At 38.9% G+C, this 18,169-nt stretch overlaps 1 protein-coding gene across 4 annotated transcripts; it reads right to left on the bottom strand.

Moving 5' to 3' along the window:
• Window positions 1-6,435: 6,435 nt before the first annotated feature.
• LOC132641197 (uncharacterized) lies at window positions 6,436-12,732 on the bottom strand. Of its 4 annotated transcripts, none has more exons than XR_009582755.1 (3): window positions 12,455-12,732; window positions 9,111-11,233; window positions 6,436-7,254 (listed from the first exon to the last, which is right to left on the bottom strand). XR_009582755.1 is itself a non-coding variant. In XM_060358091.1 (2 exons), the coding sequence occupies exon 2, from the start codon at window positions 11,195-11,197 to the stop codon at window positions 9,251-9,253; it is 1,947 nt and encodes a 648-aa protein (XP_060214074.1). In that variant the 5' UTR covers window positions 11,198-11,233; window positions 12,511-12,732; the 3' UTR covers window positions 8,971-9,250. The 4 variants fall into 4 exon arrangements, 1 of the variants encoding a protein (XP_060214074.1); XR_009582753.1 differs by having other exon boundaries at window positions 12,511-12,732; XR_009582754.1 differs by lacking the exon at window positions 12,455-12,732 and adding an exon at window positions 12,218-12,430.
• Window positions 12,733-18,169: the final 5,437 nt, after the last annotated feature.

Raw genomic sequence — 18,169 nt, 5'->3', positions numbered from 1 at the left:
AAGATAAATCATTCAAGAACATCTTTCGGTTACTCAACAGAATCATTCAATCATGAGCTAAATCAGATTTATATTAAGATAATTCATAGAACTCTTCCTCTTCCGATTAAAGCATCCAAGAATATCTCAATGATTAAATAAAACTACGATTCATGAATTCAAGACTAATAAAAAGACCTGTGAACCTATGCAAGAAAACATAAAGGATTAGTCTCGAGAAAAACGTCTCCCGAATATTTTCTCTCTTGGTTCAACCAATAATCCAAACTCTTTAGATTACTTAGAAAAATCACCAATTAAAACCAAACAAAATAATGTAGAGATATTCAAATAGCTATTCATCTTTCGATTAAATAAAATAGTAAATAACTCTACAATTCAATTCAAAACTCCATTAACAAATTCAAGCAATAAAACAAGAATCGAATCTAAAAACGTCAATTAATGCATCATGTCTTGTCAAAATCCTATAAGAAAACAACCCTGTGATAGAATAAAAGAAAATAGAAGAAATAGAACTAGAAAACATTACAACCGAATATTAATCGAAACTTTCATATTGAGTCGGATCGTGATGGAAAGTAACGAATTCAGGCGTCGAACTCTTTGACGTGCCTCCAATGCTCCCTTGGCCCAAAGTCCCTCGTGTTTTTCATGTATTTATAGAATACCCCAAAGTGTCCAGACCAAAATACCATTAAAAATTGAAAAATTGAAAAACAGCCCGAAATTAGCTTACCGTGTCGTGCCAGTCGGGGCGGTAGGCCATATTTTCAGAACCTGAGATTTTTGGCCACATGCAGCAAAAACAGGCGTGTGCGCGCGCGGCGCGCTAGGCTTAGCGCCAAGCTGTTTCACGTGTCATCTATTTTCTTCAATTTTTTACATGCATACTCGGTCCTTGAATCCCAAACTCGATCTCAATTTATTTGTTGGACTTCTACTCAGACTTTAAATTACTAAAACCTCCATTTAAGCCCTAAAAATTCTTGTTTACTCAAGAACAAGTCCTCCACAAGAAAACACACGTAATAAGTATAAAGTACTACATTATAGCTCAAACGCGAAAAAAGCGTAATCAATAAAGGTGTGAAATATAGCTAAAATTTCATGTTTCTAGCCTATCATCACCCCTCTTTTACCCTTAGCCCTTATCATTACTAGTTATTAAAAACATCCCTCAAATGGAGTCTAAAATGTCTTAACTTACCTCGATCCAAATAAAGCTTTAAGTCTTCCGAAAAGATCTACCACGTCCAAAATCACCAAACGAGTCCAATATATTCAAATAAGTACTCTATGAGGTTAAACGAGTCCAATGATACCCATATTGCTATCTAAAATAATTCGAACTAAAAAGATCAACCAAAAAGTCAATTCCTAGCCAACCGTTCAAAATCGCAAATTTCGGGTTACCCATTCCTTTAAAAATCCAGATCTGAAATTTCACCCCAAGACAATTTCGAATCGGCCTCAAAATTCATAAATTTCATCTTCTTAAGTTTTAGGGCTGAGATCCTCAAATACCCAACCAACATACGGATTAATTCACTAATGAACGAGTTTAATCATGTTGAAATACAAAATTTGAGGTTAGATACTTACCCCCACGCTAAATCGAGAAGAATCCTGCAAAACTTTCCCAAAACCGAGCTCTAGAACTCCAAAAAATTGATTTTGAATAAATGATTCAAAGTTAAAATTTCTAAACCACTCAGGGCCTTCGCACATGCGGCCCCCACGTCGCACCCGCGGACAGATTCCCAGATCTGGGGCTCCGCATCCGCGGTCCCTTTTATGCAGCCCCGGTGCACCAGCACCAATAACTTTTTCCGACATTAAAATGGGTATAACTCTCTCATCCAGTCTCGAAATTCAACGATTCCTGTTGCTATGGTTCTGTAAGTACAATACGGGTCTAATGGTTCAATAAAACATAATTTAGAGTTCATTTGCTTAATAAGGTACCATTTATGCTCAAAACGGCGTCTGAACATCAAATATGAATGCAACACGCTAAAACCTGTACGAAAATCATTAACATCTAACAAAAATTTGTGGAAAAGTCCAAAATCATCATACAAACTGGTTGGAACTTTCAAATCATGAATCTGAACTCGTTTAGTCAACTATCTGATCGTGGTCAACTCTTAACTCTCAATTCTATTAAAATGCAACTCAAGCATTTGAATCACTAGAGCCCCTCGGAATTCGTCCAAGCTATCCAACTAAGTCATAAATCACCATCCGGACCTATGTGAACTTTCAAACCTCGATTCTAAGTCCGTTTATCCTGATGTTGACTTTGGAAAACTCTTATTTTTTTTTCCTCTCAAAATCTATAGTTTTTGATTTTCTTCTCCGATACTCATTCGGTTACCTCAGGACCTATTTCAATCGTCAACGCAAGTCATAATATGCATGTGGAATCTACAAGAAGCAATATTTGGGGAAAAGGCTTCTAATGCTCAAAATGACTAAACTGATCGTTACAGAAATGTTGACACTGACACGTGTATGTTTTGATGATCGAAAAAGTGAATGAACCAGGTCTATAGACATGTTCCATCTCAGTAAGCGATGCGAGATAAAGTGAATGAACCAGGTCAAGTCCATGAACATGTTCCACCTCAGTCCTGCTATGTATGTTTTGATGATCGACAAAGTGAATGAACCACGTCTATAGACATGTTCCATCTCAGTAAGCGATGCGAGATAAAGTGAATGAACCAGGTCAAGTCCATGAACATGTTCCACCTCAGTCCTGCTACAAGTAGAACTCTTGAATTAAAAATATTATGAGATAAGGACTTGGTGGACAAGCTACAAGATTTCTTGTCATAATTATCCAAAATACACTTTAGACTCCTAAAGGATACTGAAGCCGTTTGAACGCAAGAAACCTAAGTCAACTCAAACCCTAATACTCTTATTGGGCCTCATCATGTAGGGTTTGTTTCAGCCGACTTATGCATACCAAAAGCTATATATATCCAAGTCCTCTCTTGAAGAATCTCACGCAGCCACATAGAGAGAACAAACATAATTCGAGCGAATACAATCAAAGCAATATTTGTGAGTTCTGATTCCTGAAGTGCGGCCTAATACAAAGAACAAGATTGAAGAACCTGTTTCATTGAGTAATATTTTACAGTCTTCAAGTCTAGATTCGTGTATTAGGATTGTTAATCGAGTTGTACCTTTACCAGCTTTTATAAAAGTAATTGTCGTAGGTATAAACGCTTGTCAAATTGAGCTTCAAGTTGAGGACAACACGAAGTGGGCTCAATATTCTAGGGAGATTATTGAGATAGGAATTAGAGTTAGTTCCTAGGTTGCACAGTTTGTAATATGAATTTGGAAAGCTCATAGTTGTATTGGAGTGTTGCGAAAATTCCTGCAGAGGTGTAGGTAGTGTTTTTTTCATCCTTGTGAGCCTGGTGATTTCCATGTAAAAATAATGTTTCTCTAAATTCTATTCTTTATTATTCCGCAAACGTAAGCTTGGAACAAATAAAGTAATCTAGTATATCCTATAGGCAAAATTGGGTATAACTTAGGATAGATATTTGATCATGCAAAATATCAAAAAATAATACTAAATCAAATACAACGCTGAAATAATCAATACAGCCCCTAGAGACTACTGTCACAAGTCACGAACTACTAAGAATAGAAAGTACAATTTTGTAGAAGAATACATAAGATCCATTTGGAATACTACAGACTCATCGTCTCAATCACTGTCACCCAAGTAGTGGGATCACACAGACTCATAAACTCAACACACGAATGAAATGTGAATTACATATGCTATCAATAAGACACATGTAAAGTGCATGACTAAACAATTTAAACCATATATCCGACATACATGAAATCAAGTAATGTTAAACTAACATGTAAGTGCTGCATATAACACTATCTCTAGCATGAACGCATGCCCAATTAGTCATACAACAAGTAAAAGCATAGAAGTAGATATCGTATATCATATACCTAACATGTAAACCGAGTATCCGCATAAGCACTCATCACCTTGCTTATATGTTACCCCCATAGACATAGTATATCACAATTATGTCAATTTGTAAAAAAATTAAGATCAAAGTCTTAATTTACCCCGACTTAAGCGAACTTTAACCTTCCAAATAGCTTTACCACATCCACGACCACTCAAATCTATTAAAAGATTATTCTACGATGTTAGACGAATTCATTAATACCCATATTGTAAAGACTAGGTCAAAGTCAATCAAAAAGTCAAATTCAAGCCCGTGATCAAACCCCATATGTGTTTTCAATTACTTATAATCCTACAATTCCAAATATGCAATTAGATTTTCAATCAGAGTCTGTTTTGATGTTCAAATCCCCAAAATACATGATCTTAACCCTAGGTTAAAAATCTCTCAGTTTCAGCTTTTTAATTCGTGTATTAAGTGTTAAACCAAGCATGTATTCAAGTATAATCACTTAGATTAGGTATAGAATATGTCAAATCCAAGTTGAAAATTCTCGCAACTTGTAGCTTAGCTCGTCCAAATATGGAGGTTACAAATTAAAAATCTCAAAATCGGCCCTTATATTACAGGGACCTGTCGTAATTGCAACTACCCTGTCGCAAAAGTGACCCCTCTACTCTGTCGCAAAAGCGGCAATTCCCTTCGGCCCCCCTCCCCCCCCCCCCCCCCCGGGAACCAGTCATGGCTTGTTGCAAAAGTGACACCGATCGCAAAAGCAGCCTCTGTCGCAAAAGCGATCCATGGGTCGCAAATGCGATGCACTAGCAAAAAAAGAAAAATTGAAATAGCTAAAGCCAAAGAGTTCCATCCTGAACTATTGCCAACAAGTCCTAAAATATAATACCAAATTGTGAGAAGTCTCAAAACGTTGGACACAATTACTCAAGACGAGGGATTATATTGTTACAGTTCATTATGAATACATAGCTCCTCGCCTATTGGATAGATTACGCTAACGCTCTTAGATGCATTTCAATTTTCATTTTTCAAGTTTGACAAATTGTCATTTTCAATGAATACTATTCGGTTCGAATAACAAAACTGCTAGTTAATTATTTTGATAAGTGTTATCAGGTGACTAATCAACTTCATTAATATGTCCTTGTCATCCTCAAATGTGAGATGGATGTCTTTCTAACTAAGCTAATATCGAGAGTGAAAACAATTGAAATCCAATGCCTAAGACAAACATACCACACATACAATCAAACAGCTTTTCATTCCGATGGTAAATCCAAATCATACAATTCTGCAATTTCAGTAAGGGTAATAAGTTAATTAAATCAAAAGAGCACAAACCAAAAATTATCAACAAATTGCAAGAACCTGCCAAACTTAAACTCAAATAATGCAACACATATCATCACTAATCAACGTTAACTCTCTCAAGACCAGATACTAATATCAAGCTAGATGAAGGCACAACTTTTAATCACTAATTAGTGGTTGGAACATCTAAGTAGCTCATCTCATTCCCTTTTCAAGCCAATCAATCGCCTTCTCCGTTAACTGCAGAACCCCTACAGTTCATAAGTTGGGGGTAACGAAGGAGAATGGATAGAGCAGGTAATAGTCGATAGTGCACAAATTCTTCTTCCATTTTTTTTTCAGGTCAGAAACACAGGCTGCTAGGGAAATGAACCAAACCAGGGAGAAAAGACCAATATCGTCGGTCCAAATATCACAGTTCAATTTGGGAAGATTATTCCAGCCTGCATTTGCTGGACAATTTGGGAAGAAAGAAACCAAAGATGTTTTGAAGACAAAGGCAACCATTTCCAGAAAATCAAAATGAAGTGTTTAGGGCTGTTCTACTTTTGGTGTAAAGGAATAGGTTTAGAAGATAATGAATCAATCTCTGATGTATTACAATCTTTGTGAGATGACAAAGGATCAGATGCTTACCCTTTTGTAATCTGTAATTAGGGGGACTACACAGTTTTGTGTAGTCTATATATATATATAAATATACAAATATGTTACCTCCTCGAAAAAAAAAAAAATCACAGTTCAAATGGTGGAAAGAACAACACTATTAGGCAATCAAAAACCCAAAGAAAAGACGCCTAGAGGATGTACATTACATGGTAACAAAACTGAAAGAACTGCAAGTAAATCAAGAATAGAGCATTACCTTAGAGCACACTGTTATGTTGCTCGGACTCTTCAGAAATGTCGACAGGTCCATGTGTGATTCTCCAAAAGTAGTGCATTTTTGGAGAATCACACATGGGTGCAGCCACATTTTTGGAGAGTCCGAGCAACATATGAATGCAAGAGAGTTCTTCTGGATTCAATGTTTCTCTGATCAATTATAAAGACTTGCACTAATTGGTGAAACATCAAATTCCAGGCTAATTAACAGATGTCTCAGCAGCTAACATGCACTAACTGAAGCTAAAACCAAAAAAGGAAGAACAATTAAGATACAACAGGTTAAAGGCAATGGGAACCCGGTACTTGTCTCAGGGCTCTTTGATACATTTGAACCCACAACTTGCTACTCCTAAATCAAACTACGTTAACATTACATACAGCCAATGTGGTACAAGTTTACAAAATGAGTAACAAGAAAGCATAATTGACCAAAATCAAACATTTTCAGATATTACAACAGGAATTTACACTTGGTGTATGATCTAACTACAAAAAAGTTTTTACAGGCCTACAGGGAGTTTGCGCAGATGCAATCTGCAGTCAATATCTGTATCTTGGAATGTACAAGGAAAAAAAAACTCATATTGGCAAAACTGGGATGAATAATAAGCCAACTCCTCCAGATGTTACAGGCTATATTTCGGATTACAGCACCCTACAAAAGTTGCTATCCGACCACAACTAACCTAGACTAGCATTACTATGTACAAACCCACCATACGGATATCTACAAGACAAAGTGCTCAGCAGACTTGGTACAACACTTTACAAAGCTCAAAGAAAAGCAAAAAATACGTGTATGAAACATTACACATCGTGGAACCTACTACATGATCTACAATACATAGCTCAAAATAGAGCTTTTAAAGACTGGATGCATCCCTATCTAAATTGGATGCCCACAATGTTATATACTAAAGGAAACAAAAATTACAGCCAAATATCTCAGGCGCACTAGGCACTAGGCAGAGACTAGCAATTTCAAACAATTGTCCAATTTAACTCATCTTCCTCCAGATAACCAAAATATGCTGATTTAGTCACGAAAAACAGAGAGTTGCCTGGCGGCTCCCTGAATACGATAATTAGAGAAAATTGCCATGTTAATACTCATGAAAAATGATAGAACCCAAAATTCATATGACTGCGTCAGTTATAGATACCAAAAACAGTTAAGAGATGCATTTAAATTGACATAGAACCCAAAAGGAAAGAAGGAATAAATCAGCTCCACGCAGACTGATCTTTAACTGCCTCAGGAAGCAGGTTAAATGGTCAAACCCTCCCGAACAACATGTCAAATCAGAGCAACATATGAATAAGAATTGTACAAACAAATGCACATCAAGCAAATAATCTACTAGATTTAACATAGTTCAAAATTCGAAGTGGCATCCAATGTATGTCTCTGCATTTCTGCCTGTACCAATTCCATTCAAGAAAAGATGAAACAAAATCAATGTAACACAAATAATCAAGCATATTTACAAAATCTTTTAGTTATCAACCATGCAGATGTGCCGAATATGTTAGCCATATCTATCAGGAACAGAGAAACGCAACTTTAAATCCTCTGTGCATGAGCTCATATGAGGGCAAGCTAAGGATCTATAATTTAGTACCCCTATCCTCTTCTGGAGGGTTGGGAGGAGGAGTTGGTGCTGGTGTCACATAAGATGTTTGTGCTTGGTCCAATAAAGTAAATGTCAAAAGCCCTCAAAATGATACTGTTATTAAAGCATTCTTTACTTTAACACAGAGAAATAAACCAGTAAGTCCTAAGTTATGGAGGCTCTTTCGGTCATTCACGAGGACAAAAAAAAAACCAGAAAGGAAAAGGCCAAAATGTAACAAATTGTCAGCTAACCCATGACTCCGTCATATATAATCAGTGTCCAAAAATGCAGCAGAAATTTAAGGGAGTGAAGGCCACAACATATTTGTTGATCACCTAGAGCCCTTATGAAAGCAGCAACCTATGAGCCATGCAGTGTCACATAAACTTAAAGTTGCTAAATAAATTCTCCAAGACAATATGCGTACAAATTACCCGCACGAGAACTATGACTCTCTAACTAGTTGTCAACTAAAAGACTTCAGCTTCACAAATAAGATGTGCTAGTGTGCACCCATATTGGTGGAAGATCCATACATATAAGCACAACTTTACCACCTAACAGCGACGGCACAACCAATTTATAGGAACACCACACTGAAATCACTAATTCACGACTTTCGAAGAATACTATCGTGAAAATTCAGTTTCTTCCCTGGAGACATGATCAAATAAGGACTAAAGTTTGCCTCCAAGCTTACCTAGATAACAAGGTCTGGCAGCCTAGAGATGAATAGCCAAGAAAAGACAACCCCCTCCCCCGCCAACACGTGTGTGCACCCAAACAGGCAAACAAAAGAAGAAAAAATCACATTTTGATATCACATGAGCAAAAAAAAAAAAAAAAAAAAAAAAAGAAGGCCAGCTCGGTGCACAAAGCATCCAGCGTTAACAGGGTCTTAACAGGGTCTGGGAAAAGCAACACCCCAAAGGGTGTCATGTAGACAACGAATCAAAAAAGCCAAGCATCAAGATACATTAAGCCTATTTCTCAGCTTATTAAAGCTAATATAACTAACTGAAAGAACTTAGCCAACAAACCATCGTACACAAAAGGGACCGCAACTCTAAGATAATAAACAACAAGATGTAAAAGCTACAAGGAGCTAATTTATGAGAATAGTCATAAAACCTACAAATGATCAGCAAGAAGGAATTAGAAAGCTCAACTCGTCAAGCAAACCCATAAGAATATTTTAATAAAGTTACTCATAATCTTAGCACAAATAAAAGTTTGCATCAAAAGATGTTTATAGGGAGTAGAATAAAAGGATCTATATCTCTTCCTTGAACCATAGTAATACTTGACTTACTTCTTTAAGTCCTGAAACCACAGAATATCAGCACCAACAGAAAACAGGAAGAATGCCACAGCATAAAAGTAGCTGAAGGAAGGACATCGCCGGTAGTCCTATAAAAGACTTGGAACAGACGCATGGCACCATAGAAGAGATCATTCAGAAGGCGCACGTCTACGTTTCCCATAATTTGTGTCTCTTGATCTAGACCTATGACCCTCCTCCTGCACTGCTCGGGATCTGCTACGGGATCTTGAAGAAGACTGTCCACGGTCATAGTCTTCCTCATACTCTGGTTCACGCTCCTTTTGACGATAGTCCCGGTAACCATCCCTTTCTTCCCTGTATCTGTGCTCCCTATTATCATACCTCTCTCTGTCATGTTCTCTTTCATCACGATGCCGCCTCTCGGAATCGCGCTCAGAACCCCGTTCCTTTTTACTGGACACAGCACTTGACCTGGCTCCTTTATCATGGCTAACCTCTCCATAGCCACCATACTCTGATGCATTATCTTCACCACCGTAACTGGACTCTCTAGTTCTCCTGCCATGTTCTTCTCCTCCTCCCCATCCGCCCCCGCTTGTGTCAGTCCACATTCCTGGATGAGGCCCCCCATCCATCCCAGCAGTACCCATCATTCCCATTCCATTTGCAGCCATTCCTCGACCAAAGAATGCAGGGTTGACATGAGGAGCCACCCCAGGTAGACCCATAGGATTAACAGCTGGAAATGGAGGCATCATCCCTGGAAATGCAGGACCTGAAAATCCTCCATAACCACCTCCTCGACCCATAAAACCGGGATCAAAACCAGGACCCATCATGCCCTGAGGATGCATTAGACCTGCAGGAGGACCACCAAATGCTGGACCTGCAAGTCCTCCTTGCCCAAAAGCTCCACCGGCACCATTGCCAGCTCCAGGATTCCCCATCATATTCTTCGATCCCATGGCTCCTCCTCTTCCCCTCACTGGTCCACCCCCAGGTCCTCTGTTTTGCATTCCCGGCCCTCCACGCCCCCAGCTACCTCTACCAAAATTCCTCCCAGCATCTCCAGGGGTGTAATTCGCTCCACCTCTGCCAACTCCCTCATTCATGGGTCTCCGTCCCTGTGGCTGAGACTGCACCTGGTTTTGAGTTTTGTTCACATACGAGGAACCCATCTGTTTTATAGTTTGTGGAGTTGCAAATGCAACAACGCAGGCTCGCCCATTGAAAATATGACCATTCATTCCTTCTTTGCAAGCAGCTGCAGAAACTGGATCAAAGAACTCAACTTGACAATAGCCTTTAGATTTGCCACTAGCTCTCTCATCAAAGAATTTGATCTCCTTTACCTTCCCAAATTGAGTCAACACACTCTCAAGCTCAGCATCAGTAGTCCACCAGTGCAATTCTCCAACAAAAAGCATGGTGTTGCCATTCTCCAGAGATGACCTTATAGGAGTGTCACTAATAATTGGGCTATTCATGTTAACATTCCCACTTGAATTCAATTGATTAGTTGGCATTTGCGGAACAACTCTTGATCCAGAATTCACCAATGGTGTAGCTTCACTGGCATTCTTTTCTGGCATAGCAATAGGATCAGCTCCAGTTTTCTGGGGCATTGGCATGGATCCTTCGTAACCAGAGTTTCCCACTTGAGTATTGAGAGTCATCGTAATTGCTGAAGGCCTTGCTATTTGTGCAGCATCAGCGGGTCGTTCAATTTCCCTTTCAGCTACAGGCCCACTCTTTTGCTCGGGGAACCGGACTTCAGTGCCAGCATACTTCCCTTCTGTTGCAACACCAGGGATTTTCGCCTCCTCTGATCCTATACCACCACCCCTTGCTTCACGAAAACTAGCTTTCTGGGCTTGAAAATTCCCATTTCCCGCATCAACAGAAGGGGTTGGACCCTCTGACCGCTGCATCAGTAGGAAACCTTCCCCAATGTTAACATCATTGTAAAGATCATCATATTCATCATCTTCACCCATCATTTCATCCTCTGCCAGTGCAGGAATTGTCCCACTTCCATGGTACTGGTGTATCTTGTGGCTTCCTCCATATTCCTCATCACCATAATCCAACTGCTCATCTGTTGTTGGATCCATCCAAGGTAACTGAGACTATAAATTAGGAAACTCCACCTGATTTTTAAAGGCATAAAGATGATTGTTAAGTTCATTGATTTACAGATTAAGAAACAAAGAACGTGAATTTCCATCTGCAGCAAATATACACAAGTCATAATATATATGGTCATTAATGTACAAAGGATGTGACAGAGTCTGTTTCCATTTTTATTTTTATTTTCAATTGATAAACCGCATCCCCACCCCCAAAACTCCCAGGGGCCAACAGTGGCTTTTTCCAACTTCCACCTTGGTCATTCAAACTCCCACTTGAGCAACCCTCTTTATTCAAAGATGACTGTTTTAGCAGACAGAAGAATAAGATCTTAATACAAGAATAACAACAACATACCCAGTGTAATCCCACAAGTGGGGTCTGGGGAGGGTGGAGTGTAGGCAGACCTTACCCCTACCTTGGGAGGTAGAGAGGTCATTTCTGATAGACCCTCGGCTCAAAGAAAAGCAATCCGTAAAAGGAAATAACAGAAGTAGAGAAACAATAGACAATGACAGAAATCAGTCTGAAAAAAAGGAACGATAACATAACTGCCACAAAATCATACGATAATTGACGTACAAGAAACACCAGATAATAACAAAAAATCAAAGGGCAAGAAACTACAAGAGTAATACTACGACTAAGAATAAGATCTTAATGTAGCGAAAGCAAAAGAGCATAAACTTTAATTTACAGAAAAAAGGAAAAAAAAAAAACTAGAACACAATTGCTGAGTGGTGATTAACTCAGCATAGAACACAAAAAAGAGAGAAATGAAAGTTTAAGCATTTTCAAGCAAGGAATCTAGAGATCTGACGTTAGGAAAGTAACAACAACACATAGATCTTTACAAACACGCACACCACAGTAAAAACTAAATAATAACTCAGTAGTAAAAATGGAGACCCAGCTACACACATCCAAAAGTCCCAAAAAAAAAAACATGAAATTTTGTACATCATGTAATGAAAACATCAACAAAATGAAATTTTGATCAATACCCATATCACAAAAAGCAATCTTGTTGAATACCCAGATCACAAAAAGCAGTCTTGTTGATTACCCATATCACAATTTTTCAGATTTCCTAAGATAACAAATATTTTGAACATGTACACAGGCAAAGGGTATCCGATTGCATATATCGGTCAACAGATTACAATTTATCACTGACGAAAACTATTGAAAAGCTGAGTTTCCTAATGGAAAGAAAAATTGAGGGACCAAAAGATAATTACCGAAAGAAAATAGGGGGAAAAGTGAAAACAAAATGAGAAAGAGTTGTTTTTCTTACTAGTGCTTCTCCTCTTAGCTGTAGAGGTTAATAACTTCCAACTCTGCCCAAATTTCTCTCTTGTTTTTCTCTTATAAAACCTGTGCGTTTGGTTGTAGACTGGCTTAATTTTGTAAGTCTTCGCCCAATGACCGCCCAATCTTTGGAGTGGTAAATTGGATTGAATCTGTTTTTGGTTCAGAAATGCAATTATAAAATTTTAATGATCTGTTTAAACGAAAACAGGTCTCACGTACTCGAGTGTACTTTTAATACGGAAAAGGCTTAAATATGCTATCCAACTATCAGAAATGACTTATTTATGCCCCTCGTCAATAGTTTGACTCATTTATGCCATAGAACTATAGGAAATGACTCATTTAAGCCCTCGAACTATAGGAAATGACTCATTTATGCCACTCATCAATAGTTTGACTCATTTATGTCATCGTCTGTTATCAAAATGACTCATCCATGTCATATTTCATTAATGCTGGTTTTAAAATACCATATATGACACGTGACCTCTAACTAGATTATGATTGTGGGTGGGTAAGGTGTATGGATCAATTTTTTTTATTAATTTGGTATTTAAAATTGGGCTGGTTTAATTAAACGATGTAGTCCTCTAATTGGAGGCCACGTGTCATATCTGGTATTATAAAACTGACGTTAATGAAAAATGGCATGGATGAGTCATTTTGGTAATGGACGATGACATAAATGAATCAAACTATTGATGAGTGGCATAAATGAGCCATTTCCTATAGTTCGAGGGCATAAATGAGCCATTTCCTATAGTTCGATGGCATAAATGAGCCAAACTATTGACGAGTGGCATAAATGAGTCATTTCCGATAGTTGGATGACATATTTAAGGCTTTTCCGTATTTAATATGTTTGTCTTGCTCTTTTAGTCTATTTAAAATAGAATGACTATTTCTTTTTTTGACAACTCTTTATTTTCAATATTTCACATGAAATATAGTAGGCGTTTGGCCATGAAAATGACATACTTTTCACTTTATTTGAAATTTTGATGTTAGAGTTGAAGTTGAAGCTGAAAATGGAGTTGTGCTTGTTTATAGTTTTTCAAAGAATATTTGGTTGTTTGAATGTTATCACGACCCAACTCCTGGCTCGTGCCGGCTCCCACACTATCCCAGGGGCGGATCCACTCTATTGGGTGTGGGTTCGCGGGAACCCAAAACTTTTATCCGAACTTTGTATTTATAATGTGAAATCCTTCAAACATATAAGAAATTTGAGCTGAGAACCCAGTAACAACAGACACTGCTAACTGGGAAACCACAAGCTTCAAATCCTAGATCCGCCTCTGCACTATCCCCTGATGGGTGAACCCTTCCCTTAAAGCTAATTCATTTTTTTGTTAACATTCAACATGCGCAAGTAAACAGAGATAAACTATCAGTCTTAATTTATATAAATCAGTGCGGAAATACTAAATTCACATAACCCCAAGAATGGTCTGAAATCGTACAAGGGCCATTAATAACAAATACATAGTCTGATAGATTAAATACAGTCTCATAAACTAGATAATGCTGTCTCAGAATAAGAAAGAAGACATGTAAGCAAGAGGGAGTCTCCGGGCTGCAGATCAGGCAAGTAGCTCACCCTGGAAATCTCCGGTCAAGGGCCTCAGATCACTCACGAGACAGGGTGTCGAATCAACAACAAACTCTGCATTCAACAAAAGTGCAACATGTGTAGTATGAGTATAAACACACGTACTCGTAGGTATCATAGGCCGACAACAACTAGTTCACATATATAAGTAGAAAGAAATAGACTGTCACGACCCAAACCGATGAGTCGTGACGAGTGTCTGACCTCTAGCAACCAAACACCCTTATACTCATATCTGAATCTTACCGGACATCTAGGGCCCATACATAACTTAAACTGATCTCATAAATAGGCGACATCATGAACACTGAACAATCTGTATATACATAAACATGCGGAAAGAACAGTACAAGCCAGCTAGGCTGCTACATATACTGTACATAAAAGAATAGAAGCCGACAAGGCTACATCATCTAACTAATACATACAACTGTCTACAGACCTCTACTGAAATAAAAGCTGTAGAAAGGACGGGATAGGGCCTCGTCATACCCATGTGCATATACATCTCAAAAGGGTGGCATACCAAAACTGACTGCTGCTCCGGATCAAATGGAACACACTGACCACTGCTAGATCTAGAGGTCCTATTGAGCTGGACCACCTGTCTGTCTACGTGTACCTGCGGGCATGAACGCAGCCCCCCGAGCAAAGGGGAGTCAGTACGGATAATGTACTGAGTATGTAAGGCATAAGAACAACATATATATACAAGAATCATGAATAAGATCTGAACTCATAAGTTGAAATGACTATCACCCTGTACTTGTATGAACTAGTATCTGTTTGTATTTGCATAAATCTGTGTAACTGACAATGCCACTGTGGGCGCATAATATGCATGCTCATGCCAATCAATGAAGGTCATACATCTATATATATGTGCGTGTATAACGCCTGATATATGTGCGTATATAACGCCTGTCTATTTTCTCATATCATATCAGCCTCTCTGTGGCCATCATCATATACATTACTGCGGTACTTACAGCCTGATTCTCATATCATTATCATAGTGGTAATGCGTAGATAACACCTATATCTCTTCTCATACTTCATATATATCTAATATTCGCGTATATAACGCCTTCTGGTCACAGGTCAATGTACATAAATATATAACGAATGTAATGCATGGGTAAACTGTATACATATAACTAACTGGCTACATACGACTAGACCCATGAACAGAAGGAACACTCATAAACTAGGTACATGAACATCAAATATTGAAGGACTTCTAATGCTTCTAAGAGTAGAGTAATATGGAAGCTCACTTACTCGCTTGTTGACTCATATCATAGGATCATGCCATAGGAAAGAAAGGATAGCCTTAGCATACCTTGAAGTATATCCAATCGTCCAACTTCTACCTCTCGAACTTGCAAGTCTACAATTAAGATAACATAGGCCTTAATTAGGCTATTTTCCTCGCTTACTAACCATCTTTAAACGCATATAGAGCTTAACGAATTATAGACAATAATTTCCCTTGTAAGCTTACAACTCTTCAACTTCCCATTCAATCCAACATTAACCACAACAACAATAACAACACTTATATATAAATATATACTCAAATTTATCCCCAATCATCACTTAAAATAGCCTCAAGTCACTACCTTGCCCTTCATCAACTCACCACTTCCACAAATACCTTCTCTTTACTTAAAATCACTAAAACTCTTGATAATAAACTCAAATACAAGGGTAGAAATCATTTACATACCTTGAGGGGGTCTAAGATCCCAAGAATCACTTCAACTCCAACTTCCTAAGTTTCACAACCTTGAAGAAACCTTAGAAACAACTTTTTTCTTCACAACACGGGTTTACGGGGTTTGGATCTTACCAAATCTTCACTAATATGATAGGAAATGTTGGGAGATAAATATTAGGGTTTTTCTCTGACTTGGAATGGAGGGAAATGAGGAATAAGTCGTGAACCACATATTTATACTCGGAATTAAAAAGGCTACAACGGTGCGGTTTGACGGCCCATCGACTTGCTCCGTCAACCTGCGCCTGTAGATTTCTAGTTGCGGAACCCTGTCGACGCCGCACATTGACGGTCCGTCGACCATGTCGACGACCCATCGACGATGACTGGTGTCTGCAGATTCTCTCAGATTCAGTTCAGATCGCGTCGATTCGATTCGCCAACTTCTAATCCTACAAATTGCCAAGAATACCTGCTGGTACCCTTGTACACGGGGCAAGACACTTTCTACCTCCAAACTCGGGCTCAGGTTTCTATTCCAAGGGTATTCCTGACTAGAAAACCATAGGTTCTACCACTACGAAAACAAGGGGTGTAACATTCTTCCCCCCCTAGGAACATTCATCCTCAAATGTTTGAACAATCCTAGGTTATAAAAATTTTGGAAGATTTTCTCCTGTATTATACCAATCCGTTCTGCACACAGCAACCCAAAATATTGCCACACAGGTCCACATACTATAGCATACAATACTAGGGCCTCACACAACTAATCACGATCACTGAAAATGGAATAATACCTAGGGGTGATGATGCCTCAGACTGAACCTCCTATACTGCTGGAAACAAATGCGGGTACTTAATCTTCATCGCTTCTTTAACTGAAGCTACATTCTTGGTTCGTAGCTGGCGAACCTGCCTGTCTAATATAGCCACTGGAACCTCTTCGTATGATAACTGCTCGGTCACCTGGATATCATCCATTGGTACCACTCTTGAAGGATCTCCGATACATTTACGAAGCATAGATACATGAAATACCGGATGTACCGACTCTAACCGAGAAGGAAATTCTAGCTCATATGCCACCGTGCCCACAGTACGAATGATCTTATATGGCTTAATATATCTAGGGCTCAACTTACCGTTCTTGCCAAACCTCATCACTCCCTTCATAGGCGAAACTTTCAGGAACACCCAATCTCTTATCTCAAACTCTAGCTTACGTCGCCGATTATCCGCATAGGATTTCTGTCGACTCTGAGCTGTTAGCAATCTGGGCCTACTAACCGATTCTCTCCGATATCAAACCATCATATGGGCGATCTGCATCTCCGCCTATATAAGGCCTCATACGGAGCCATCTGAATACTGGAATGGTAACTGTTGTTATATGCAAACCCGATAAGAGGCAAATGATCATCCCAACTACCTTGAAAATCAAGTACACAAGCTCTAAGCATATCCTCAAGGGTCTGTATAGTACACTCTGCTTGTCCATCTGTCTGCGGGTGAAATGCAGTGCTAAGACTCACCTGAGTCCCCAATCCCTGCTGAAAAGACTTCCAGAATTTAGCTTTGAACTATGCTCCCCTATCTAAAATAATGGCCGTAGGAACACCATGAAGTCGTACAATTTCCTTGAGATAAAGCTTCACATAATCCTCGGCTACATAAATAGTTCTGACAGGCAGAAAGTGGGCTGACTTTGTAAGCCTATTAACTACAACCCATATGGAATCGTACTTCTGCGGAGTATGGGGCAAACCTGTAATGAAATCCATATTAACTATCTCCCACTTCCATGACGGAATCTCCATAGCCTGCAATAGACCTCCGGGCTTCTGGTGCTCTATCTTGACCTGCTGACAATTTGGACACTGGGCAACAAATTCAGCTATATCTCTTTTCATACCATCCCACCAATAAACTTTTTTGAGATCATGGTACATCTTTGTTGAGCCTGGATGAATAGAATAGCGGGAGTAATGTGCCTCTCCCATAACCTGCTGACGGAGTCCTGCAATATTAGGAACACATAACCTACCTCGATACCTAAGTACTCCATCACCTGTAATCACAAAGGGTGTCTTTTCTTTCTGAGGTGCTGTATCTCAGTAATGAACTAAAACAGGATCCTCATATTGACGCTTCTTTATCTCTACTACTAAAGATGACACCGCTGTGTCTTGAGCAATAACTCCTACATCCCCTGAATCAATTAACCGAACCCCGAGGCTAGCTAATTGATGAACTTCACAGACCATTTGTTTTTTCTCTGGTGGCACATATTACAAACTACCCATGGAC

The sequence above is a fragment of the Lycium barbarum genome, chromosome 5, assembly GCF_019175385.1.
Source record: "Lycium barbarum isolate Lr01 chromosome 5, ASM1917538v2, whole genome shotgun sequence".
Taxonomy (NCBI): domain Eukaryota; kingdom Viridiplantae; phylum Streptophyta; class Magnoliopsida; order Solanales; family Solanaceae; genus Lycium; species Lycium barbarum.
This window is presented reverse-complemented; position numbering and strand designations above follow the sequence as displayed.

Coding starts and splice junctions, on each gene's coding strand:
- LOC132641197 (XM_060358091.1), bottom strand. CDS start 11,197: ATGGATCCAACAACAGATGAGCAGTTGGATTATGGTGATGAGGAATAT.